The sequence below is a fragment of the Ranitomeya imitator genome, chromosome 6 (genome assembly GCF_032444005.1).
Source record: "Ranitomeya imitator isolate aRanImi1 chromosome 6, aRanImi1.pri, whole genome shotgun sequence".
Classification (NCBI taxonomy): Eukaryota; Metazoa; Chordata; class Amphibia; order Anura; family Dendrobatidae; genus Ranitomeya; species Ranitomeya imitator.
In genome coordinates this window covers 459,104,683-459,132,393 of record NC_091287.1, presented here as the reverse complement: position 1 = coordinate 459,132,393, position 27,711 = coordinate 459,104,683, and the positions used below count along the sequence as shown (strand labels likewise).

The window sequence follows — 27,711 nt, the reverse complement described above, 5'->3', positions numbered from 1 at the left end:
ATTGCCTGCCTGTTATCGGATAAGGAGACCAGAAACATAAAAAGTCAAGTTGGCGACTCTGCTCCGATATCAGTGCAGTGACTCTGCGGTACCGCGCCACCTGTGTATTCTAAGTGTGAGATCAGTGGCCCAAACGCATTTAACCCTTTCATCAACGCCCTTCGGTGCCCACTTTGATGACCATTTTTTGCCAGTTTTATCATTTTTTTAGCTATTGTTAAGTGTACTCACATCAGGGCACCTCGCTGCATTGTGTGTTATTATTGTTTTGTGATGCTCCTTTTTTGTTGTTAAACCTATAAAAAATAAATAAAATAGTCGAATTAGAAACTGACGAATAAGAAACCAACTTCAGCCTCGTCATACTACTGGGGTTTAATAAAAACATTATGTAAAAGGTACAGAAATCATTAAAAGCTGGAGGCAAGACGCCCCCCATGTTTCCTGGTGCACAGTCACAGGGCAGTGAATGATGTGAAGAAAGCAGCACAGGTCAGTCAGGAGAACGCGCGGTGCACCGCGTACTACGCATGTGCGGCTAAAACCACCAGTCAACGCGCATGCGGAAAACGGCTTCGGAGAAGCAGGTCACGTGAGATGTAACGGCGTCACCGTAGGCGGGAGGGGGTGGGTTCCCATCATGGCGTCAATGCAGGTGAGTGCTGTGCGACTGTAACACCCGGATGACCCCGGTCCGCACCTTCCTGTAGCGCAGACTGTGGGGGTGTCACCGCGGTCAGTACACAACTCCGTGCTGTCAGTGTGGAGGTCGGTGCTGTGACCGAATCTCTCCGGCACCTGTCGTGTCATGGCGTAGAAAGTAAAGTCTCCGACTTCTACCGACACGGGACGTAACCCCAACACTGGCCCAGTCCCCGGACACGGAGCCTGCACGCGTGGGTGCTAGATAGTCACAGCCTTAACATGCTATATACAGGCTATATAATATATGCTTCCTTGGTGTATCTATCCCACTCCCCTGTCCTGTAATAGATATATATATATATATATATATATCTATCTCCTGTGCACTTGTAATGTATAATATATGATGTGTACACAAACGTATGTTTATTATATGCAGAAATGTACTGTGTAGGTGTACAGTACAAATATCCTACATCCCTGTCCTGTAATATGTATACACGTTTATATATACAGCTCCTACACGTGTATGTATATGCCCCTGTAATGTGTGTATGTATATATATATATATATATATATATATATACGCTGCTCCTACACGTGTGTGTACATATACTGTACACCTGACCTATAAAATAGATATATATTACACACACACACACACACACACACACACACACACACACACACACACGTGTAACAGTATGTGCACACATCTACACCAGTAATACATTGAAGTGCACTTTCCATCTATCTCCGCCATCTTCCCTCCATTGTGATTGACATCTGTGGCGAAGAGCAGAAATGGATTGAAAACATGGAGGCAGGAAGGTGCACTGAAGGAAGGTGCACTGACCCGTTAGACCAGAGGTCCCCAACTCCAGTCCTCAAGGCCCACCAACAGGTCATGTTTTCAGGATTTCCTTTGCATTGCACAGGTGATGCAATTATTACCTGGGCAAGACTAAGGAAATCCTGAAAACATGACCTGTTGGTGGGCCTTGAGGACTGGAGTTGGGGACCTCTGCGTTAGACCGTACGGAGGGTGCACCGAGCGCCTGTACTTGGTTTTCTGCTGACTGTCTCTCTAAACCTCATGCTCCTCAGAGTTCTCTTTTGTACCCTGATCACAACACTCCCTCATCAGGTTGTCGTCTGAAATGGCTCCCAAAAGTCTGGGAGGAGTTACCAGAGCTCCTGAGCACTTGTTGACTGCTTTGCTTTCACTCTCTGGTCCAACGTATCCCACATCAACTCTATAGGGTTAATGTGGGGTGATTGTGGCGACAGTCATCTGACACTGCACTGTATCCCTCCCCTTCTTGGTCACGTAGCCCTTGCACAGCCTGGAGAGGTGTTTTGAGTCATTGTACTAATTATGGTCACACTAAGGCTACGTTCACATTTGCGTTGTTGGGCACAGTGTCGTTAACGCAACCAACAACACATATACACAACGCTGCGTTTTTTGACGCATGCGTTGACATAAACTGGTATTGTTCATGAATTTTTGCGCAGGGAAAACGCTACAAGTAGCGTCGTCCACGCCCTATCTGGTGCGTCAAATTGACACATGCGTCGTAAAACGCAATACAACGCATACTGGCGCATGTCCACGCACCCCCCCATGTTAAAGATAGAGGCGATGACGTATGCGTCGACGACGCTGCGCCCAACAACGTAAATGTGAACGTAGCCTAAGTGCAAATCAGATGAGATGGCATTTTGTTGCAGAATGCTGTGGTAGCCATGCTGGGTAGGGTGTACAATAATTTTGGAATAAATCACAAACCGGATCACCATCACACCTTCCCCACCATGATTCATGATGGGCACCAAACATCTCGGAACCACTTTTCTTGTTTCATAAAGATATGGCGGTTTGTAACAAAAGTTAAATATGACTCATCTGCCCATAGTACAGATTTTCATTGACCTGAATTTAATCTAGTTTTGCTTCTCCTAAAAAAAACAAACAAAAAAAAAAACGAGTATTGTTTTCTTGTTTGCTGACTTCAGTAGTGGCTTATTTGCTCTCCTCTGTACAGTTGATGTTGAGGTGTCTCTCTTACTTTCTGTCCATTGTTTCTGAGGGCTGTTATTTAAAGTGATGTTAATTTGCAATTTATGAGGTTGGTAACTGATGAACTTATCCTCTGCAGCAGATGTATTTCTTGGCCTTCCTTTCTTGAAGTGGTCATAATGAGACCCAGTTTCATCATAGCAATTCTTGGTTTTCATGATTACACTTTAGACTACTTTCAAGGTTTTAGCAATTTTCCGTATTGACTGACCTGTTTGTCTTAGTTGAGTGATTCCTGCCATATTCTGGCTTAGAACTTGATGAAACTGCTTGAGAGAATGCCAAGGGGGTGTAAAGCTGTCCTCAGAGTAAAAGGGAGGTACTTTGAGGCCACACATTCTGGTTTGTTTACCTCCTTTTTTTCATAATGTTCTGAAATTCTTCTATTCAAACCTGACCACATTAGGAGGACCGCTATACTTGTGACTTGACCATCAGGTTGCCAGGTAGAGGCGCATGATTCGTCACTCTGCAGAAAACCTTTTTAGGCTAGGGATGTAACGTAGTCCGTTAACGCCGCTATTGCCTGTAATGGCGAACGCATCGCTAGCGCACACCCACATCGGGGATCTGCGCTAGCGGGATCGGCCAACGCGATCCCTTTTGGGACATTGCGTTAGCTCAGTCTGTAGCGCTATGCGCTAAACGGACTGCCCTAACGCAATGTGACCCTAGCCTTAGTGCTCTTGAGTCCAGTGGCGGCATGTTTTCTAGCTTTCCACTCGATGCTTGGCTTTGTGTTTGGTAATGTTAGGCTCACACGCAGCTGATTGGCCGTGGAAACCCATACCAAGAAGATTCTGACAGTTTGCAGTCAGCAGTGTTGGCGACTCTTCTGCACTATGCACCTCACCACTTGGTGACCCAATTCTGTAATATTGTGGTCTCTACCTCATGGCCGAGTTCCTGCAGTTCTTAAACGCTTCCACCTTTCAATGATGCTGCTTGTAGGTGATCGTGGAAATATTTAGGAAAGGAGAAATGTCATGGACTGACTTGTTACACCCGTAGCATCTTATTAACAGGGCCACCCTCAAATTCGGTGAGCTTTTAGAATTAACCACTCTATCACTAAGTTTAATAAAGTGGTCCCGGCGAGGGGCCCGATGGTATACACATGTGGCAATAGCCAAGAGGGACAAACTCCAATGATTAGGAGTGGACGTATGTTCCAATATTTTTGTTTTTATAGGGAATATACAATATATCTGTCTTGTTATACTCCTGTATGTACTTTCTCGCCTCTACTCTTGTTATAGCTATGTACTTTTTCTATTACACCACTTTGTCTACACATCCTAAACCAGCCCCATTATACTCCCTATACATCCCCTAAACCAGCCCCATTATACTCCATATACATCCCCTAAACCAGCCCCATTATACTCCCTATACAGCCCCTACACCTTCCCTGTTATACTCCCTGTACAACCCCCTACACCTGCCCTATTATACTCACTATACATCCCCTACACCTGCCCTATTATACTCACTATACATCCCCTACACCTGCCCTATTATACTCCCTATACATCCCCTACACCTGCCCTATTATACTCCCTATACAACCCCCTACACCTGCCCTATTATACTCACTATACATCTCCTACACCTGCCCTATTATACTCCCTATACAACCCCCTACACCTGCCCTATTATACTCCCTATACATCCCCTACACCTGCCCTATTATACTCACTATACATCTCCTACACCTGCCCTATTATACTCCCTATACAACCCCCTACACCTGCCCTATTATACTCCCTATACATCCCCTACACCTGCCCTATTATACTCCCTATACATCCCCTACACCTGCCCTATTATACTCACTATACATCCCCTACACCTGCCCTATTATACTCACTATACATCACCTACACCTGCCCTATTATACTCCCTATACATCCCCTACACCTGCCCTATTATACTCACTATACATCGCCTACACCTGCCCTATTATACTCCCTATACAACCCCCTACACCTGCCCTATTATACTCCCTACACCTGCCCTATTATACTCACTATACATCTCCTACACCTGCCCTATTATACTCCCTATACAACCCCCTACACCTGCCCTATTATACTCCCTATACATCCCCTACACCTGCCCTATTATACTCACTATACATCCCCTACACCTGCCCTATTATACTCACTATACATCCCCTACACCTGCCCTATTATACTCCCTATACATCCCCTACACCTGCCCTATTATACTCACTATACATCTCCTACACCTGCTCTACTATACTCCCTATACATATCCTACACCTGCTCTATTATACTCCCTATATATTATACTCCCTATACATCCCGTACACCTGTCCTATTATACTCCCTATATAATATACTCCCTATACATCCCCTACACCTGCCCTATTATACTCACTATACATCCCCTACACCTGCCCTATTATACTCCCTATACAACCCCCTACACCTGCCCTATTATACTCCCTATACAACCCCCTACACCTGCCCTATTATACTCCCTATACATCCCCTCCACCTGCCCTATTATACTCCCTATACAACCCCCTACACCTGCCCTATTATACTCCCTATACATCCCCTCCACCTGCCCTATTATACTCCCTATACATCCCCTACACCTGCCCTATTATACTCACTATACATCCCCTCCACCTGCCCTATTATACTCCCTATACAACCCCCTACACCTGCCCTATTATACTCCCTATACATCCCCTACACCTGCCCTATTATACTCACTATACATCCCCTACACCTGCCCTATTATACTCACTATACATCCCCTACACCTGCCCTATTATACTCCCTATATATTATACTCCCTATACATTGCGTACACCTGCCCTTTTACACTCCCTTCATGTTCTATTTTGCATCCGTAATATCTTTCTAAGTCTACTTTCACACATCAGGTTTTCGCCATCAGGCTGAATCCAGTTACTTTTGTAAAAAAAAAAAAATGGATCCGTTGCAAATTGTGAAAAACTGATGCAACGGATGCGTTTTTTTGCTGGATCCGAGTAGCTGATATCGGGCACTAGCTGGTCCAGGAAAGATGAGCCAGAGAGACTGACTCCACAATGGAAAATGCTGCTATGGGGCATGCTCAATTAAAAAAAAATGGAATCTGTTGCCTGATTCATAATTTCACCCGTTTTCTGCTGGAACCGTCGCTGTCCAGTTTTTCGTTGGACCGAAAAAATGTTCCTATGTACGTTTACTCCGGCCACCAGAAAACTGATTTTCGATGGATCCGGCAAAAAACGGATGAAACGTGAGGCCATCCGGGGCTAATACAAGTGTTTGAGCAAAAAAAACGGATTCGGCGGCAAATTGCCGCATCCGTTTCTTTCAAAATTAGCCGGAATGTGCCTGACGACGAAAACCTGATGTGTGAAAGTAGCCCACGTTGCTTCTTTAATGGATGTGATGTAACTTACTGTACTGAGCTGTGTGCAGTGCTCGGCTGCACAATATTATTTCTTAGACGTATATAGCGCTATGTTATTCTGCAGCGCCTTACATACATGATCATCACTGTCCCCAATGGGGCTCACAATCTAAATTCCCTATCAGTATGTCTTTGGAATGTGGGAGGAAAGCTTGGAACTTGGAGTAAACTCATACAAACACAGGGAGAACATACAAACTCCTTGCAGATGTTGTCCTTGGTGGGATTTGAACCGAGGACATGAAAACTTACATTATTCCTTATTATATGCTGCCATTTTTATAAAATTACGGCTTCACTTCTTGGCATATGATGGGAGCGGCCTTCGGATACGTTAGAGAATACTCCTGATTTGCATCCCTGGCTGAAAAATGAGATGTTGGCAGTTGACATAACCTTAAAGGGGCATTCCAGTATACAAAATGTATCATCTATATATAAACAGGAGGATCTCTATGTGCACACGTTGCGGATTAGGCTTAGGAATTTCTGGTGCGGATTCTGCATCTCTTGGCAGAAAACGCAGGTGCGGATTTGATGCGTTATTTGTGCGCTTTTGCTGCAGATTTTTTGCGGATTTACTGCGTTTTTTACCCCTGCAGATTTCTATAATGGAATGGGTACAAAAACGCTGCAGATCCGCAAAAAAGAAGTGACATGCTACTTCTTTCAATCCGCAGCGTTTGCGCACGGAATTTTCTGCACCATTAGCACAGCATTTTTTTCCCTTCCCCCAAGACGCCACACCTGAGAGAGAGGATCCGCCCAGCCAGGACAGGAACCCCTACTGAAAATAAAAGGGCGGTACCTCTCGGTCGCTTCAGTTGGGTTTCCTGTCCTGACAGGGACCCTCGTGCTGAACACGGCGGTGATTCCACTTACCCAGGTCCCGTCCCGGCGTGGAAGAAACAGGCAGCGCCTGTGCGTCGGGTTCGGGAGTCTGGATGCGCCGTCCGCAGGTCCCCCGGGTCTCTGCGTCCGAGCGGGCGTTGTTGCAGCACGGTCGGATATCCTGGGTCCTTCCGTGGCTGCCACGCCGCCCTCCTCCCTCTGCCGGCATCCAGGTGCGGTGGCCGCTTCCGGGTCGCCCGTCTGACGTCACGCGCAAGGCACACTGGGAATGGGCGTGCCCGTGTGACGTCGGGGGCGGGCGCCGGATCCAAGATGGCGGCGCCCATGAAGAAACGCCGGCCGGTGGAATAAGGTCTCCGGCGGCGCGGCAGAGGAGGGGAGGGGCCACTATTGGGCACCGGAGGAGGCGGGGAGTGCAGTGGTCCCCCATAAAAGGGTGCCTGACCACAGAAGACGCGCTCATGTCCATAAACTTCAATATGGAAGTAGGACAACAGGAGCAGCAGCAGCAGCCGCCGCCATCACAGCAGCAGCAGCAGCGCCAGGAGCTCTCATCAGATGCTTTGCCGAGCCACCAGCACAGGAGCAGTCGCTCAAGTGGTAGAAGTGGCAGCCGTCCTGTTCGGCAAGATTCTTCAGCGTCCAGGAAGGACACTACACGTGCATCTGTCCAGCCTCCAAAATCGGTACCCTTGACTGTCGGCGGTGGTGAGTGATCTACGTGAATGTCGACCTTATGGTAACAGGGTCCATTTTTTCTGTTTGATCACTAGGGGTCGAGGAAATCTAGCGGCAAAACAAAGAACCGTGAATGTGCCCTTTGTAAAGTTCCGCTTGCAGTTCAGTGGCAGAAAGACCTCTGCGCTGACTGCATTAATAGAACTATTCAGGAAGAGACCCCTAATTTTGCCTCTAGCCTTAAAACCATAATTCAGGCAGAGATAAAAGACTCCCTAAAACTGGCCCTCAAAAAAGCGGGGAGGAAAAGCCGTAAGGTGCCTACGGATTCGGAGGCCTCTCAGAAATCATTCCAGTCTCCCTCTACCTCTTCCGCCTCTATCCAGTCCTCAGATTCCTCCTCAGATAGTGATACGGGGGGGCGTCCATGTTTCCCGACTGAGGATGTAGAAAAATTAGTTAAAGCGGTCAGGACTGCTATGGGTCTTAAAGAGGAAAAGACGCCTAGATCAATTGAGGATGTCATGTTTAGCGGTCTAGAAGAGAAAAGAAAACGAACATTTCCGGTCAATGCAAAAATCAAAGCATTGATCGAAAAAGAATGGAAGAAACCCGAAAAAATGGGTACCCTACCTTCTTCATCAAAAAGGAGATATCCCTTTGAAGAAAAAGATTCTGAATCCTGGGAAAAAATCCCTAAGATTGACGGTGCGGTAGCCAAATCTTTGAAAAAGTCATCCCTTCCGTTGGAAGATTCAGGGGTCCTAAATGATCCACTAGACAAGAAAGCGGATGGCTTCTTGAAACACATCTGGGAAGCCGCGGCAGGGGGCTTGAAACCAGCTATAGCTGGAACGTGTACAGCTCGCGCCCTTATGGTCTGGTTACAGCAAATTGAAGACCAGCTAAGAAATAAAGTTCCTAGGAATGATATTCTGGCAAACATATCCCTAGTTCAAGGGGCAGCAGCCTTCTTGGCAGATTCTTCCGTGGATTCTGCGAAATTAACGGCTAGGGCAGCTGGCCTGTCCAACGCGGCCAGGAGGGCCTTATGGCTTAAAGGGTGTCCGGGAGATTTGCCATCAAAACATAAGCTTTGCTCCATCCCATGTGACGGTCAACTCCTCTTTGGGAAGAAGTTAGAAGAGATATTGGAACAGGCAGGAGACAAAAAGAAAGCCTTTCCAACCTTCCCTAAAGATCCTAAAAAACCTTTTTTTCGGAGGAGATTTAACAGAGGCCGACCTCCGGGAGATAGGAGAAATTGGGATTTCAAAGATAAAAGGAGAACGGGCTATATGTTCAAAGGGCCCTCTACCTCAGCAAAAAAGTCCCCCCAATGACATTACATCAGAGGTTGGAGGAAGACTCTCCCTCTTCTATCCAGCCTGGATAAACATCGCCCCGAGCACCTGGGTTCTGAATATTATAAAAGACGGCCTAAAAATAAAATTTATCCGTCCACCCAGTCACAATTTTATAATGACTCCTCGGAGGAAAGTCCAGCAGGAACAGTTAGTTCTAGAAACAGAAGTCCTTGGTCTAATTCAAAAAAATGTTTTGCAAGAAGTCCCGGTTCAGGAAGTAGGAAGGGGGTTTTACTCCCCCCTCTTTCTGATACAAAAACCCGATGGCTCTTGGAGAACCATAATCAACCTAAGAAAACTCAACCACTCGATAGACAACCACTCCTTCAAGATGGAGTCCATCAATACAACTACAAAGCTTCTGTTCCCTCACTGCTTCATGGCAGTAATAGACTTGAAGGATGCATATTATCATGTTCCAATACATCGCGGATACTGGAGATACTTGAGAGTGGCACTCTACATACAAGACCAAGTGAAACATTACCAATATGCAGCCCTTCCATTCGGCCTATCCACAGCTCCCAGGGTTTTTACCAAGGTGATGGCAGAGGTAATGTCATACCTCCGTTCCCGAAATGTCGTCATCGTCCCATACTTAGACGATTTTCTGGTGATAGGGAAGACAGAGGCCGATTGCTCCCATCAGATAACGGTTGTGATAGCAACTCTAATAGAGCTGGGTTGGATGATAAATGTTCCCAAATCGAAGTTGGTCCCAGTGAAGATACAGTCCTTCCTAGGTTTAATACTAGATTCAGAACGTCAACTCTGCCTCCTTCCGGAGAACAAAGTAGCCAAAATAATCAACTTGACCACTGCAGCAATACACCAACCCGAGATGACCCTGAGAAAAGCAATGTCCCTACTAGGCTCGTTAACATCTTGCATTCCGGCTGTAGGGTGGGCACAATTCCACCTGAGACAACTACAGTGGGAAGTTCTGTCAGCTCAAAGACTGTTAAAAGGGCGTTTGGAAGGAAATCTATGTCTTCATCAGGATGTAAGAGATTCCTTAGTTTGGTGGACCATAAAGGAACATCTCACTATGGGAGTCCAGTGGCAGAAAGCGGTCGAAGACGTCATCACAACCGATGCAAGCGGGTCAGGTTGGGGAGCTCACTTGAGATCCCATTCAGTTCAAGGAACTTGGTCCTCCCAAGAAAGGAGCTCTGGCTCAAACGTGAAAGAACTATGGGCAGTAGAAAAATCCTTGAAACATTTTTTTCCCCTACTCCAGGGGCGCCATGCTCGAATCATGACGGACAATCGAACAGTAGTGGCCTACATCAATCACCAGGGGGGGACGAGGTCTTGGAACCTTATGAAGGTGTCAAACTTACTATTCCATTGGGCAGAAAAACACCTATCTTCCCTAACAGCACTACACATAAGAGGTGTAGAAAACTCACAAGCAGATTTTCTGAGTCGCAGAATTCTGAGACAAGGGGAATGGTCCCTGAATCTCGGGGTATTCCAGCAAATAATACAGACCTGGGGTACACCAGAGATAGACTTATTTGCTACCTCACACAACAAGAAAGTGAAAAAATTCTGCTCACTGAACCCAAAGGAACATCCTTTCGCGGTAGATGCTCTACTAATACCGTGGAAATTCTCTCTGGCTTACGCATTTCCCCCGATAGTGTTGATTCCAGCAGTAGTCCGGAAAATCAGGGAAGACCGATCGAAAATAATACTCATAGCTCCATTCTGGCCAAGAAGACCTTGGTTCTCCCTTCTAAGGCAGATGTCGTTAACAGACCCATGGATTCTGCCAGATGTACCGGACCTGTTAACCCAGGGACCAGTGACCCACTCTCAGGTGAAGGGCTTCCATCTGGCAGCCTGGAATTTGAGAGGGCACTACTAAGTCGCCAAGGATTCTCTCCGGGCTTAATCTCCACCTTGTTAAAAAGCAGAAAGCCTATAACATCCAGAATCTACGGTAGGACCTGGAAGAAATTTTTAAACTTCTTGGGTGAACCGTTAGGGGATGTAGCTCCAGTGGGTCCCATCCTAGAATTTCTACAAACAGGTTTGCAATTAGGATTAGCAACTAGCACCCTTAAGGTACAAGTTTCAGCCTTAGGGGCCCTATATAATTGCAACCTAGCATCTAATAGGTGGGTTTCACGATTTATAAAATCCTGTGGCAGGTCTAGACCGGTTATTATCCCCAAAATTCCCCCTTGGGATCTAAATCTAGTATTGGAGGCTTTAACCAAAAATCCTTTTGAGCCCTTGCAGGACATATCACCTAAATTATTCACCCTGAAAACAGTCCTACTAGTAGCCCTAACATCGGCCCGTAGGGTAGGTGATTTACAAGCTCTATCGATATGCCCTCCTTACACTCAGATTCTTGATGACAGGATAATCCTAAGACCAGATCCAGCGTATCTCCCCAAAGTAGTCCAAAAATTTCATAGGAGTCAGGAGATTACGTTACCTTCATTCTGTAGTAATCCTAAAAATCCGGGGGAACAAAGGTTCCATATGTTAGATGTGAGGAGATCCATGTTACAATACATGAGCATGACTAGTCAGTGGAGGAAAGATCAAACCCTATTTGTAGCCTTTCAGGGTAATAAAAAGGGATGTGGGGTAGCTAAAAGTACCATTGCTAGATGGATCAGGGAGGCCATTAGTCTATCCTATTCTGCAAGTGGCACTCCGGTTCCTGACGGCATCAAGGCTCACTCCACCAGAGCTATGGCTACCTCCTGGGCAGAGAAGGCTGAGGTATCAATTGACCAAATTTGCAAGGCCGCTACCTGGTCCTCACCCTCGACTTTTTTCAAACACTACCGGCTAGACCTTTCCTCCTCTGCTGACCTAACCTTTGGTAGAAGGGTGCTTCAAGCGGTGGTCCCTCCCTAAGGTTTTTTCTTTCTACAAAAGTCTCTCAGGTGTGCCGTCATGGGGGAAGGGAAAACACCAAGGTTACTTACGGGTAGCCGGTTTTTCCGGAGCCCATGACGGCACCCGTATATTCCCCCCCTTTTATCACTTTTTCGGTGTGCACTATTGTTTTGGGTGCTTTTAGTTATTATAATGTGGTGTTGGATTGCCATGTGTACTAACCAGGGGGGCCTCTCATGCTCTGAAAACCAACTGAAGCGACCGAGAGGTACCGCCCTTTTATTTTCAGTAGGGGTTCCTGTCCTGGCTGGGCGGATTCTCTCTGTCAGGTGTGCCGTCATGGGCTCCGGAAAAACCGGCTACCCGTAAGTAACCTTGGTGTTTTTCACTTATATGTGAAATCATATAAGTGGAGTCTCCAACAGTGGTGGCATAATGGTCAAAATGGGGAAAAATCCACAATACACATCATATAGTTTCACTAACAAATTGAAGAACAAACCACCTTACCCATTACTTAAGGCAGCTAATATTGTTACCAGTGAAAGTAAAGTCCCCAACGCACGTTTCGCTATTTGTCATCCGCTTTCTCAAGGGGACTTGTTAACAGTGGTACGTGCAAGGACCTTTTATGGTTCCCTGGTAGCTGGCACCTGATCCACCTCCACCAACTAGCCATTGACATATTTGCCTTGCCGCCTCTTAAGTCTATGGTGCTAATGACAATAGCTTATGTGTTGCCATCATCATTGCTCTCATAGACAATACATGACCAGCCCCTCCAATCAGCGTCTTGGGTCAGGGGCAACTGAGGGACTGGCGGTGAAATAAGGCATCGTTTTTGTGTGCTGGAACACCCCTCTGTGTTCCATTTCTTACAAGACTATGGAAGATCTTGGGTTTATAAGAATTGTCATTAACAAACCTTCTGTATAACATTTTCTTCCTTCCACAAACTTTTTAGATTTTTTTTTAAATCGTAAAATTTAGTTAAAACTGTTCCTTTATGTCATTTTTATAATTGGTATACATAATGAGTAGTGATGAGCGAGTGTACTCGTTGCTCAGGTGACCTCCAAGTATTTATGACTGCTCGGAGATTGTGTTCATCGTGGCAGCTGAATGATTTACATCTGTTAGCCAGGCTGAGTACATGTGGGGGTTGCCTGGTTGCTAGGGAATCCCCACATGTAATCAAGCTGGCAAGTAGCTGTAAATCATTCAGCTGCCACGATGAAAACTAAATCTCCGAGCCGTCATAAATACTCGGAGGTCATCCGAGCGTGCTCTGGGAAAACCCGAGCAACGAGTATACTCGCTCATCATTAATAATGAGGCATTATTTATTTTATTTACTTATTCTTTACTTACCTGGTAAATATCTTGCCCCTCCAATGTACCATGACAGTCCTGGTTTAATTCCCTGGAGTGGTCTCGTGCCATCCACCCACATGATTGCTTTAGCCAATTACCAGCCTCCGCAGTGGCAGTAGATTGATGAAGCTAGTGATTGGCTGCAGTGGTCACACATGTATACTGTACATGATGGTAGCAGGAACGTACACCACAAGCAGTGTTGCTGGAGCGGCAGGGGATTGATCAGAGGAGTAGCTGCTCTTTTCTTATTTTATTCCTTTAAGCCCTTTATTTTTGCCTGTCCCGGAATACCCCTTTAAATACTGTGGGCAGATTTAGCAATGCAGTTTTCTATTGTGATTGCAGTGCTAGGATGAGTGGGAAGTGTAAAGTCCCCTGACCTTTATCTTGCCACTTCTGAATTGTTAGTGACTTTGCACAGGGTATACAGGTTTCCACCACGTTGCTGTGAGAAGTGGCGGTGATCTACACGGGGTACAGGCTGCCATACCTGATCATCGCGTAGTCATGTAATAGCAGATTTGGGCTGTGGGTATTGTATTGCCAGTGTTGTGCTGCTTAGTAGCAGAAGTGAAGAGGTTAAGTATGATGGGAAATCCCAAGATGGCCAATTCTTTCTTGCGGCTGAGGAGGAGAGCAGCGAGGCTCCATTTCTTAGGGCCTGACGAAACATTTGCATCTTCTGTCCTCACTAGATTTCATTCATGTGATCTCTGTATTAGGAGGATGTGTAGGGCTCACATGGTGTAATGGGTCATTCCATGGTAATTTACAGGAAGGAGTGAATGTATCTTCATTCATTGACCTTCAACTATTCTCAATAGATTTCAACACAGTTTGATTTTTCATCAATAAAATTAAAAACAAAATCCACTGTTATTACTTTGTAACTTGCGTTACAAAAAAAGGAAAGGCAATTGTCCTTCATGAGTCTGCCAAATTTTCTGTTCTGGTAAACAGGGGAGAAGCGCTATTTTTATTGTATTAAACACCATAGTCCCAGCAACTTAAAAAGTTTATTTTAACCTCTCAAGTTAAAAGCAACAGTTTTTATTACAAGAAATATAGATAACTTACGTTACCACACAGTATAGTAACTTTTGTTACTAAGCTGATGGTAACTTGCGTTGAAATATGTTACCATCCAATGGATTAAACTTATTGTAAGGTAAGTTACCATCATCTTTGTAACGTAAGTTACTATATCGTGTTGTAACGTAAGCTACCATGGAATGACCCTAATTTGGTACATGGTAGGGCTGGGCTCACATGGTGTAATGTGGTACATGGTAGGGCAGGGCTCACATGGTGTAATGTGGTACATGGTAGGGCAGGGCTCACATGGTGTAATGTGGTACATGGTAGGGCAGGGCTCACATGGTGTAATGTGGTACATGGTAGGGCAGGGCTCACATGGTGTAATGTGGTACATGGTAGGGCAGGGCTCACATGGTGTAATGTGGTACATGGTAGGGCAGGGCTCACATGGTGTAATGTGGTACATGGTAGGGCAGGGCTCACATGGTGTAATGTGGTACATGGTAGGGCAGGGCTCACATGGTGTAATGTGGTACATGGTAGGGCAGGGCTCACATGGTGTAATGTGGTACATGGCAGGGCAGGGCTCACATGGTGTAATGTACATGGTAGGGCAGGGCTCACATGGTGCAATGTGGTATATGGTAGGGCAGGGCTCACATGGTGTAATGTGGTACATGGTAGGGCAGGGCTCACATGGTGTAATGTGGTACATGGCAGGGCAGGGCTCACATGGTGTAATGTGGTACATGGCAGGGCAGGGCTCACATGGTGTAATGTGGTACATGGCAGGGCAGGGCTCACATGGTGTAATGTGGTACATGGTAGGGCAGGGCTCACATGGTGTAATGTGGTACATGGTAGGGCAGGGCTCACATGGTGTAATGTGGTACATGGTAGGGCAGGGCTCACATGGTGTAATGTGGTACATGGTAGGGCAGGGCTCACATGGTGCAATGTGGTACATGGTAGGGCAGGGCTCACATGGTGTAATGTGGTACATGGTAGGGCAGGGCTCACATGGTGTAATGTGGTACATGGTAGGGCAGGGCTCACATGGTGTAATGTGGTACATGGTAGGGCAGGGCTCACATGGTGTAATGTGGTACATGGCAGGGCAGGGCTCACATGGTGTAATGTGGTACATGGTAGGGCAGGGCTCACATGGTGCAATGTGGTACATGGTAGGGCAGGGCTCACATGGTGCAATGTGGTACATGGTAGGGCAGGGCTCACATGGTGCAATGTGGTACATGGTAGGGCAGGGCTCACATGGTGTAATGTGGTACATGGTAGGGCAGGGCTCACATGGTGTAATGTGGTACATGGTAGGGCAGGGCTCACATGGTGTAATGTGGTACATGGTAGGGCAGGGCTCACATGGTGTAATGTGGTACATGGTAGGGCAGGGCTCACATGGTGTAATGTGGTACATGGTAGGGCAGGGCTCACATGGTGTAATGTGGTACATGGTAGGGCAGGGCTCACATGGTGCAGTGTGGTACATAACGTGGCCTTAAGAACATTGTCTGGAGTATAAAGGAATGTACTGACTACAGAGAGTGTACCAACATTTTCCAGCTGTTTGTGTTCCTACATCAGGTCAGCAGTGCCTTGCCCTACGGTACTCGCCATGAAGGCACAGATGGCACAAGTCATCATGACTATGGGATATACATACAGGACTGATGGAGATAAGCAGGGAATGTGTGGAGTATACAGGTAGGTGACCCAAAGACCATGAAGATCAGTTCCGCAGCTTTGGGATATGGGAAAAACTGGGTGTTGTGTCCGGTGGCTCAGTGGTTAGCACTGCAGCCTTGCAGCGCTGGGGTCCTAAATTCAAATCCCACCAAGGACAACATCTGCAAGGAGTTTGAATGTTCTCCCCGTGATTGCATGGGTTTCCTCTGGGTTCTCCAGTTTCCTCCCCCATTCCAAAGACGTACTGATAGTGAATTTAGATTGTGAGTCCCATCGGGACAGTGCCGATAATGTCTGTAAAGCGCCATGGAATTAATGGCGCTATATAAGTGAGTAAAATAAATAATATGGTGCTACTGTATTACCCTCATCTAACAGGGGCCTCAGCCTATAGAGCTCGTGTTCACTGGATCCTGCACCGTCTGCACCCTGAGCGGACAGCTGCAATAACAGCATGGCAAACACATTTCCAGGATGTAAAAACCAATAACTTTCTGTTACTAAGGATATCGGTGCTTTGATGATCCTTGCCACAACCCAAGCAGTGTTTGCATGCTCGTTTATGTGAAATGCGCTTCAAAAGGACAATGAGAGGTTAACGGTGTGTTTACGCTGAATATTTAAAGGAGCTTTTGGAGCAGGAGCTCGCCAAAAACAATGAGTTTTGATGGTAGAAATAAACTCAGCTCCATGTTCATATACTCTAACAGTGGTGTACACAAGTATTTTTTTAGAATATTTTTGATGTTTGATGATGTATTACGGAAAATGGTGTTAAGAAAAGCGTACATTTCATTGCTTATGAAGATATAATGTTTCTAGATCTAGGATCATGAAGATGGGGGTTGTACGTCCTCTTGTGCTGAGATCGCAGCCAACAGAAGGGATCCACACGTAGGTACAATGCCGTCTGTCAGTCAGCGGTCACTACGATAAGTGACATAGAGCCTTAGAAAACGTTCAGAGACTCCCCTCTTGTTCCAACTTCTGCATATAGAGCTGGCGTCCACAGCCTGAGGCTTGGGAGCCGGATGTGGCTTGTGGACCCTTGACGTGTGGCTCCTGGCTTTCTGCCAGCTTGGTGCATTACTATAGAGCAGCTCCGGATGGTGACTTCTGTGGATGGGCTTGTACTGGCGGGGAAATGGGGACAGATAAATATGGTACGCTGGAAATCAAGGGGTGCTGGACACTGGATGCAGTTGTGTGGTTGCAGTTGTTGGTGTGAGAATACCACGTGGGCGTAAGGTGGAAAGCCCTGGATGTAAGTATACTGACTACGAGGGACAGGGGCACAAGGTCTCGTGTGATTTCTGTGGGGAAGCTTTGGGTGCTCCGGGTGTCACTATTGTGGGGTGGGGGCTGGATCTGGCTTGTCACCATTTCTCAGAGATGAGTGGGGCCCTCAAGGTAAGTTCACATGTCCCGTTATCATCCTTTAGAACGAATCCAGCAAGGATCCGTTGACAAAAAAAAGTAGTACAGACGCAACTTTTTTGCCCACCTGAAAAAAACTGATTTCAATTGGTTCTTTTTTCATTTTTTTTTTCTAACATTGAAGTCTATAGAAAATTGATCAGTTTCTTACTAAGGTAAAAAAAATCATTAATATACATTACTGGACATGGGATCTTACAAGTACCGGTAATTATATATTTGAAACGGATCCAGTAAGCAGAAAGCAGACCTGTATGAAATGGGAGAACTGGTGATTATTTCACAGATCCGTTTTCCATAGGCTTCACTGTTAAATAGGGTCCAGATGAAATGAGGTGTTTTTTCAGGCAAAGTTTTGTCTGCACAACTTTTTTGTCAACTGATTACTGCGGGATCCGTTCTAACGGATGGTTACTGGGCATGTGAACATAGCCTAAAAAAGGTTGAGAGCACTGATCTAGAGGCTTTCATCCCTGGTATTTGCAGATCCATTGTTTGCTGCCTGGTTGCATTGTTGCCATTCACATTTTTACTGTACTTCATGTGAGTTGTCTGAGGTATTTTTATTTAAATGTCATGAAACGTTCTCCTCCCTGCATAATGGGATTTCTGACTGCTGTAATGAAGTACCTTCCTGTAGTGACTGGATATGTTAATAATCTGTTGCTGTAATTGTGTGCGAGCTCCTCTATTAATGACGCCTGCTTTCATGCTTTGCAGAAGCGGCTGCAGAAGGAACTGTTGGCTTTGCAGAACGAGCCTCCACCGGGGATGACCCTAAATGAAAAGAGCGTTCAGAATTCCATTACACAGTAAGTGAAATGAAAAGGATCTTCAACCTCTTCCTGTAAATGCATGGCCGGCCTCAATCGCTTACGTCTAATGGGCTTTTCATTACACATATGAAGGGGCTGGGGACGTCTGATCCGGAGGTATATGAGCATTGTGCAGGACCTAGGAAAACTGTTGCAATGGAAAAGTACAAGAGTCCTTCACGAAAATATCTTTCTTTTTTTTCCAGAGGAATTTTGCAAACCAAAAGTCCATTTGGTTGCTGTGGTCAACTCAATAAATGACAAATGTACCAGTTATCTGCCAATCATGTAGCCTCCTATACTCATGCAATCATTATACGGGATGTATGCAGTTAGCATAAAAGCCAGTACAGCTGGTCAAGTTTGTAAGGGGGTTCCTACTATTATTAAGTATGCTATGACTTATGTCTAGGAGTTCTAGCCTCTGAGATCACCTCTTGGGGATGAAAAGGCCACAGCTCTGGTCTAGCACTCCCAACCATCTGGCTGTGCAGGGAGCTACAGACTTCTTCGTGAACACAGCCGCTGTACAACGGGTGACCTGGGCTTCATGAATACAGCCACTGTACCACGGGTGACCTGGGCTTCATGAATACAGCCGCTGTACCATGGGTGACCTGAAACACCCCTGTGCAGCGTAAAAGTCCCAGAGTTAGGCCTCTCAGCCGTCATTAACTAACATAAGACTATTCATTTCTTTCTTAAACTGAAATCAAAGCTTTCCTATCATGGATGGATCCTCTAGCTCTCTTTCCTTTATTCTTTTGCCATTTGTACCATGACTAAGTTCAGATCACGTGTCCATACACCTGTTCCGTTTAGAAAAGACAAACACCAACAGCACTGGAATTAGCGTTCTGGAAATTGCTGTATAGTAGAGGGGGTCTCATAGCTTTGTATGGGGTCTATCTGATTTCCGCTTATTTTTATAACAGGAAAAGAAAGTCCTGAATGCAGAACTTTTTCTTTGGTTCTGAAAATGGACAACATTCAGAAAGCAAACAGACTTTTTGACCAGGGCTGTGGAGTCGGTGACATGGATATTGAGGAGTCGGAGGTTTGGCTTACCAACTCCACAGACCTGTTTTTGACGTAGGAATTCAGAGGCTGCTAATTATGGTTTTCTGTTATGTTTGTCTACTTTAAATGGAAAAAAAAAAACGGACATGTGAACAAAGCCTTAGCACAGCAGTATTCTAGCAGTGTAGAAGTGTCTTCCTTCCAGCCCAGTAGCATCTATATGTTTTGAATGTATCATTATCTGCAACTATGCCATGTCCTCTCCAGTCATACCATCAGTCCAGTACACGCTCTGTTCTGTAAAAAGGTCAGTCTCCCCTGTGTGATGAACTATGTCACTACAGTGCTGCTAAATATATAATTTCTACTTTACATAAGTGAGCGGGAGAATAGAGAAGTAGGCGAGTCCCTACAAAATCCCCCTGACTCACTGCGTGACTAAACTGTGTGAGCACTGTGTGCAAAATCTCCAGTGTATTCTATTACATGCAACTTTAGTCTGTCTATCCTGCCCCCTGCTTGTAAGAAGTGACAAAGGAAAAATCTATCACGAGCAGGAGGCAGGGAGAGGGCCTGAAGTTGCATCACATAGGATACACTACACTGAAACTGGAGGTACAGCAATTCTGTGTGACATCTGTCAGTGCTTGGATAGGACTCTTTACAGCAAGTGTTCTTCATAATTGCCTATACTGTAATATATTGGAAAAAATGCTGAGCTGCTACTGAAACGTGACAATGCAACATATGTTGCATTATGTGAGCATATACTTAGGATGGTCCATGGATTTTGCCATGGTTTTCTGGTAACACAATTTGACCATGACATTGATTTTCTCCTTGTGACCGTTAGTGAATCATTCACTCTCTCTAATTGATGACTGTCACAAGCTCTTTACTTACTAGGCTGCACCTAAATAGATTAGGACAGCCACCTAGCAACCAGTGACTCTGCCCGTGGGTGATGCTGCCAAATGTCTCTGCTCCCGCGGAGATCTGGATGTCGCTCACTATTTTTTGCAACAACTGATTTTGTTCCATTTCTTGTTCTGCATTATTTTTGGTCTTCCATAAATGTATATGCCCTGCGGTAACAGCTGCCAGCCATGACGTACCAACACTTCCCCATACCTGATCAGCAATACTTAATGGTGCTGCGGGTATGTCCAGAATGGTAGGCGTATTGTGTATGGTAATATAATGCCAAGTGTGTGAGCGTATCCCATCAGAGAGGCGGCTTATGTGTCACATTGTCAGGACTGATCTCCTCTCTTGTAGCACTCAGCTTAGTTTTGATGTTTTCTATGAAGTAATGGGATTATTGCTATGTATTTCAGGAGGTGCTTTCATTGAGGAATTTAAGTGCTTTGTCCTCTCTTGAGAAAAAGCAGAATGTGCAGTTATCTTTATGACGCCTGAATAGCATTTATTCATGGTGACTGGACGACAATTATAACCACAGGAAAAAATAACATACTTAAATGGTCACTGTGGTTTCAACAAACTTAGCATATGTCAATATACAAGCGAATATAAACTTTGTAATATATTTTATTAGTGAAATATACTTCTTTATCCACTTATAAGCCTTTTTCCTATCGCCAGGACAGCACCCACAACAATGAGAGAGGGGATCCGCCCACCTTCCGGACAGGAACCTACAGGTTAAAAAGGGGCGGTCCCCCTCGCCCTCCAGTTTGGGTTCCTGTCCGGACGGCGGGAGCCTACAGGTCGTTTTGTCTTACCCGGGTCCGCCAAGCCTCTGTGCGGTGTCCGGGGAGAACGGCAGAGTCGGGGGCCCGGAAGCAGCGTCGGGGGAAGTCCTGTGTCCAGCTTCCTCCCTCGTCTGGCAAGGAGCGGTGACGTTCCCGGGGGAAGGCATGCCGCCCTGGGTCGTTCACACGCGCGCGACGCTGCAGGAGCAGGTCGGCGCTTATGACCCGGAAGTAGAGTAACAACTTCCGGAGGAGACCGGGAGGAGGAGCGCGGGACTTTTGAAAAGAAGCAGCGCTCAGGTGAGATGTGTGTGCGGCAACATGTCTTCGGCAGGAGACGCCGAACACCGACAGACAGGAGAGCACAGGTCTCATAGCGGTGAACGTGGGCAGCAGGACCCTGGCAAACCAGCGTCACGTCGCACCTCACCCCCTCAAAAACCGGTACTCTACATTTTCCAGCAGTGGTGAGTGTAATATGTAGACCATTGCCTGATACAGATGTTTTTTCTACACTATGCTTTATTGTAGGGGAAAAAGGTCTCCAAATCTAAGCATAAGCAGTGTGCTGTATGCACAGAGCCTCTACCTGACACCTATGTAAAGAAATGATGCCAATCATGCATATGTCGTATGTTAGAAGAAGAGGCCCCTCTCCGGGTATCGGATTTGAGGGAGGTAATTAGGGAAGAAATAAAATCATCCCTTAAAACCAGACGGCATGAAAAAAGCAGTGTGGAGTTGGTGTCCGATTCCAGCCCTTCGGTACAAGAGGGCGAATGTTCGGAAAGTTCTTCGGCATCCTCTTCAGATGAGGAGGGAAGGCCTTGCTTTTCCACGGATGGTATGGAGACCTTAATTAAGGCAGTCCGTGCAACTATGGGGGTTGCAGACAGTAAAGAACCGAAAACAACTCAGGAGATCATGTTCGCAGGGCTGAGCCAGAGAAGTCGGAAAGCTTTCCCAGTGGTGGATTCAGTTAAAGATCTGGTCAGACGGGAGTGGGACAAGCTGGATAAGGGGTTTTTACCTTCAGCTGCAAAAAGAAGGTACCCCTTTGAAGATGACACTTTATCCCAGTGGATGAAGGTTCCGAAAATAGATGCGGCAGTAGCCTCTACTTCGAAAACAGCCTCACTTCCGTTAGAAGATGTAGGGCTCCTCAAGGATCCTTCAGACAGAAAGGCTGACATGCTCCTTAAAAAATTATGGGAGTCATCATCTGGAGCCTTTAAGCCTACTATCGCAGGCACCTGCACGGCCAGAACAATTATGGTCTGGGTGACTCAGCTGGAGGAGCAGCTTAAAGCGAAGGTACCCAGGGATAAATTGTTGAATTCCCTGTCTCAGGTCAGAGAAGGAGCAGCTTATCTAGCAGATGCCTCGATTGATTCTCTGAAATTGGCCGCAAGATCGGCAGGTCTTTCGTATGCAGCCAGACGGGCACTATGGCTAAAGACATGGAAGGGGGATGCTCAGGCTAAAGCTAAACTTTGCTCCATTCCATGTAGGGGTGAGTACCTATTCGGCCCGGTGCTGGATAACATCCTTGCAAAGGCAGAAGATAGGAAGAAGGGATTTCCTAAAACGTTTAATCCCACTTTTAGGAACGCCTTCCGAAGATGCATGCCCTTCAGAAGATTCCAGGCAGACCAGCAGGGATATAATCGCGACTGGGAAACATCAGATCAAAAGAAGAAAGGTGGATACTATAAGAACCCTTCATCTTTCTCAAGACGTAGGCGTAATTACAGATAAAACAGATCTACCAGTAGGGGGAAGACTAAAGTTCTTCTCAGATAAATGGAAAAAGATTACTTCTAGTGCCTGGATAATGGGGGTGGTTGAGTCCGGATTAAAATTAGAATTTTTGAGAACTCTCCCAGATCATTTTGTGATAACATCACTGGACACTCCGGCCCAACAACAGGCCTTAGAATTAGAGATTCAACAATTGCTTACAAAGCGAGTTATTGAAGAAGTACCAAAACATTAGGAGAAGTCGGGTTTCTATTCTCCGCTATTCTTAATCTCTAAACCTGATGGGTCCTTTAGGACTATCATAAATTTACGTAAATTGAATAAATATCTTCAGTACCACGCTTTTAAGATGGAATCCATTAAGTCAACAACTAAGCTTTTGTTTCCTAGGTGCTACATGTCGGTCTTGGATCTAAAAGATGCGTACTACCATCTTCCAGTTCACAGAAATCACCAGCAATTCCTCAGGATGGCAGTATGGGTAAACCATTAGATTAAACATTTTCAATTTTTGGCAAAGTCCCTTTGGCCTGTCCATGACACCTAGAGTTTTTACTAAGGTTGTTTCGGAAGTAATGGCCCATATCAGGGAGAGAGAAACCCTTGTGGTGCCCTATCTAGACGATAGTAGGAAATTCAATTGACCAGTGTACGTCTAGGGTAAATGCCATAATATCATCCCTACAGGAACTCGGATGGATAATCAACTGGGAAAAGTCAAAACTGGAACCCACAAGACGTCAAATGTTCCTAGGAGTTCTTCTAGACTCAGAAGATCAGTCATCCTTTCTACCAGAAGAGAAGAAGCGGAAGATCGTTCAAAGGATCACGGCAGTAAGGACAGTTACAAACTTAAGTCTAAGAGACGCAATGTCTCTACTAGGATCTTTGACTGCGTGTATATCGGCGGTAAGATGGGCTCAGGCTCATACCCAAATGCCTCAATACGAAGTTCTTCAAGCAGAAAAAGATCTTCACGGTGCTCTGAGCAGAAGGTTCAAATTATCACCCGCCACTCTTCATGATCTGAGATGGTGGCTCAATCCAGCACATTTGTCAAAAGGAGTTCTCTGGACCATCACTCCGAACAATATAGTTACAACAGATGCCAGCCCGTTCGGTTGTGGAGCCCATATGGGAGACATTCTAACCCAAGGGCGATGGTCGATTCAAGAGTCCCAGAATTCCTCAAATCTAAGAGAGCTTACTGCAGTCAATCAGGCTCTTCTTTCCTTACTACCATCCCTGAGGAATATGCATGTACAGATACAAACAGACAATATGACTGTGGTAGCCTACATCAATCATCAGGGGGGGACAAGGTCTCGATCCCTGATGACCACTACAGCACAGATATTGTCTCTGGCCGAGAAACACTTACAATCCCTGTCGGCAGTTCATATAAAAGGGGAACTCAATATAGAGGCGGACTACCTCAGTCGCCATTCCCTTCTTCAGGGAGAGTGGTCCCTAAACCAACAGATATTCGATCAGATAGTCAATCTGTGGGGGTTGCCGACAATAGATCTGTTTGCTACGAGGAAGAACAGGAAGGTCAGAAGGTTCGCATCTTTACACATAGCAGACCAACCATTTATAGTGGATTCCCTTCGTGTCCGTTGGGACTTCCAGCTGGCATATGCCTTTCCCCCAATGTGTCTGATTCCGATAGTTCTCAGGAAGATCCGGGAGGAAAGAGCCAGAGTGATCTTAATCGCCCCCTTCTGGCCCAGGAGGCCTTGGTTCTCTCTCCTCAGGACAATGTCTGTGACCGATCCCTGGGTGTTGCCAGTGGTTCCGGAACTCCTCTCTCAGGGTCCATTTCATCATCCAAATTTGGAGACTCTTCACTTAACGGCTTGGAACTTGAGAGGGAGCTTCTGAAGGAGAGGGGGTTCTCTAATGCTTTAATAGCTACCTTATTGAAAAGTAGGAAGGAGGTCACTACAAAGATCTACACAAAAACTTGGAAAAAATTCCTTATGTTTTATCAGCAACCATTAGGAGATAAGGCTCCGATTTCAGCTATTTTAGAATTCCTTCAGAAAGGCTGGGAATTGGGCTTAGCAGTCAACACTCTAAGAGTTCATGTTTCAGCCTTGGGGGCTCTGTATAACAGTGATATAGCTGGTAATAGATTGGTTGCTAGATTTATTAAGGCATGTCAGCGTTCTAACCCAATCCATATTGTAAGAATACCCCCTTGGGATTTAAATTTGGTGCTTGAGGCGTTGACTGAACCTCCGTTCGAGCCATTAGACTCTATTTCAATGAAAAATTTAACCTTAAAAACAGCTCTACTCTTAGCATTAACATCTGCCAGGAGGGTCAGTGATATACATGCGTTATCAGTAGATCCTTTAAATCAGTAGATTTATTTACCATCTTTCTATGAAAATCCAGGTTCAGAAGAGGAGAAAAAATATCATACCCTAGATGTAAAGAGGGCGATATTAGAATACCTGGATAGGACACAAAGCTGGAGACAGAGTAGGGCTCTGTTTGTTTCTTTCCAGAATCAGAAAAAAGGTTCTGGTGTCACGAAGAACTCTATCGCTAGATGGATTAGAGAAGCGATATGTCTTGCCTATTCTGCCAGGGGAGTTAACACCACCAGAAGGCATCAGGGCGCACTCCACTCGGGCCATGGCATCATCCTGGGCGGAGAAGGCAGATGTCCCCATTGAAATGATATGTAAGGCGGCAACTTGGTCATCACCTTCCACCTTTTATAAGCACTATCGCCTTGATCTATCTGCTAATTCCAGCTTACAGTTTGGCCGTTCAGTACTTAGTGCTGTGGTCCCTCCCAGTTAAATAGTCTTTGAAAGTCTCTCGTTGTGGGTGCTGTCGTGGCGATAGGAAAACCAGTTTTTACATGCAGGGGTGCATTCGTGCACTGTTATTCGTGTATTTTTCTTCAAAGTACTTTTTTTTCTAAGTACTCGGCAGTTATAACATGGCAGAATATAATCAAGCATCTCTTCTCTCTTCATACAGGTAAACAGATCATTCATTCTCTGAGCTGAAATATCCTGCATGTCTATTGCTCCAGTCCCTGACAGCAAGCAGCTTGAATGGTAAACAGATCATTCATTCTCTGAGCTGAAATATCCTGCATGTCTATTGCTCCAGTCCCTGACAGCAAGCAGCTTGAATGGTAAACAGATCATTCATTCTCTGAGCTGAAATATCCTGCATGTCTATTGCTCCAGTCCCTGACAGCAAGCAGCTTGAATGGTAAACAGATCATTCATTCTCTGAGCTGAAATATCCTGCATGTCTATTGCTCCAGTCCCTGACAGCAAGCAGCTTGAATGGTAAACAGATCATTCATTCTCTGAGCTGAAATATCCTGCATGTCTATTGCTCCAGTCCCTGACAGCAAGCAGCTTGAATGGTAAACAGATCATTCATTCTCTGAGCTGAAATATCCTGCATGTCTATTGCTCCAGTCCCTGACAGCAAGCAGCTTGAATGGTAAACAGATCATTCATTCTCTGAGCTGAAATATCCTGCATGTCTATTGCTCCAGTCCCTGACAGCAAGCAGCTTGAATGGTAAACAGATCATTCATTCTCTGAGCTGAAATATCCTGCATGTCTATTGCTCCAGTCCCTGACAGCAAGCAGCTTGAATGGTAAACAGATCATTCATTCTCTGAGCTGAAATATCCTGCATGTCTATTGCTCCAGTCCCTGACAGCAAGCAGCTTGAATGGTAAACAGATCATTCATTCTCTGAGCTGAAATATCCTGCATGTCTATTGCTCCAGTCCCTGACAGCAAGCAGCTTGAATGGTAAACAGATCATTCATTCTCTGAGCTGAAATATCCTGCATGTCTATTGCTCCAGTCCCTGACAGCAAGCAGCTTGAATGGTAAACAGATCATTCATTCTCTGAGCTGAAATATCCTGCATGTCTATTGCTCCAGTCCCTGACAGCAAGCAGCTTGAATGGTAAACAGATCATTCATTCTCTGAGCTGAAATATCCTGCATGTCTATTGCTCCAGTCCCTGACAGCAAGCAGCTTGAATGGTAAACAGATCATTCATTCTCTGAGCTGAAATATCCTGCATGTCTATTGCTCCAGTCCCTGACAGCAAGCAGCTTGAATGGTAAACAGATCATTCATTCTCTGAGCTGAAATATCCTGCATGTCTATTGCTCCAGTCCCTGACAGCAAGCAGCTTGAATGGTAAACAGATCATTCATTCTCTGAGCTGAAATATCCTGCATGTCTATTGCTCCAGTCCCTGACAGCAAGCAGCTTGAATGGTAAACAGATCATTCATTCTCTGAGCTGAAATATCCTGCATGTCTATTGCTCCAGTCCCTGACAGCAAGCAGCTTGAATGGTAAACAGATCATTCATTCTCTGAGCTGAAATATCCTGCATGTCTATTGCTCCAGTCCCTGACAGCAAGCAGCTTGAATGGTATCTGAGTCATTCCATCTTCGGCATTGAATCCTGCATATATCTATATATGTTATTCATCCTATTATGCATTTTTTGTGTTTTATAGATATTTAATCTGACTTTTGCATGTCCTTACTCAGCGAGATCACATAACTGTTTTAAAGCAGTTTATGATCCATGTAGACTTGGACATTTGTTTATCTGATCACTACATTTATTGTGTCCTGTTGTCTCAACTGAGTTTGATTGATTGCTAACGAGCTTAAACACCCAAAAAAAAAAAAAAAAAAAAAAAGGAAGATCTAAGGGCTAGCCTTCTATAAATGTAGACCTAGCTTGGGGATGCATTCATGCAGGGGTGCATTCGTGCACTGTTATTCGTGTATTTTTCTTCAAAGTACTTTTTTTTTCTAAGTACTCGGCAGTTATAACATGGCAGTTAGACAGGGCAGGAGACAGGTAAGACAATCGA

At 45.5% G+C, this 27,711-nt stretch overlaps 1 protein-coding gene across 1 annotated transcript in view; it reads left to right on the top strand.

The window, feature by feature from the left end:
* Positions 1-561: 561 nt before the first annotated feature.
* The window catches only part of UBE2W (ubiquitin conjugating enzyme E2 W), a 59,021-nt gene continuing 31,871 nt past the window's right edge, over positions 562-27,711 (top strand). The window contains exons 1-2 of the mRNA XM_069731488.1: positions 562-655; positions 18,227-18,318. Of these exons, the coding sequence (XP_069587589.1) occupies positions 641-655; positions 18,227-18,318 (107 nt within the window). The 5' untranslated portion in view covers positions 562-640. The remainder of the gene's footprint in view (positions 656-18,226; positions 18,319-27,711) is intronic.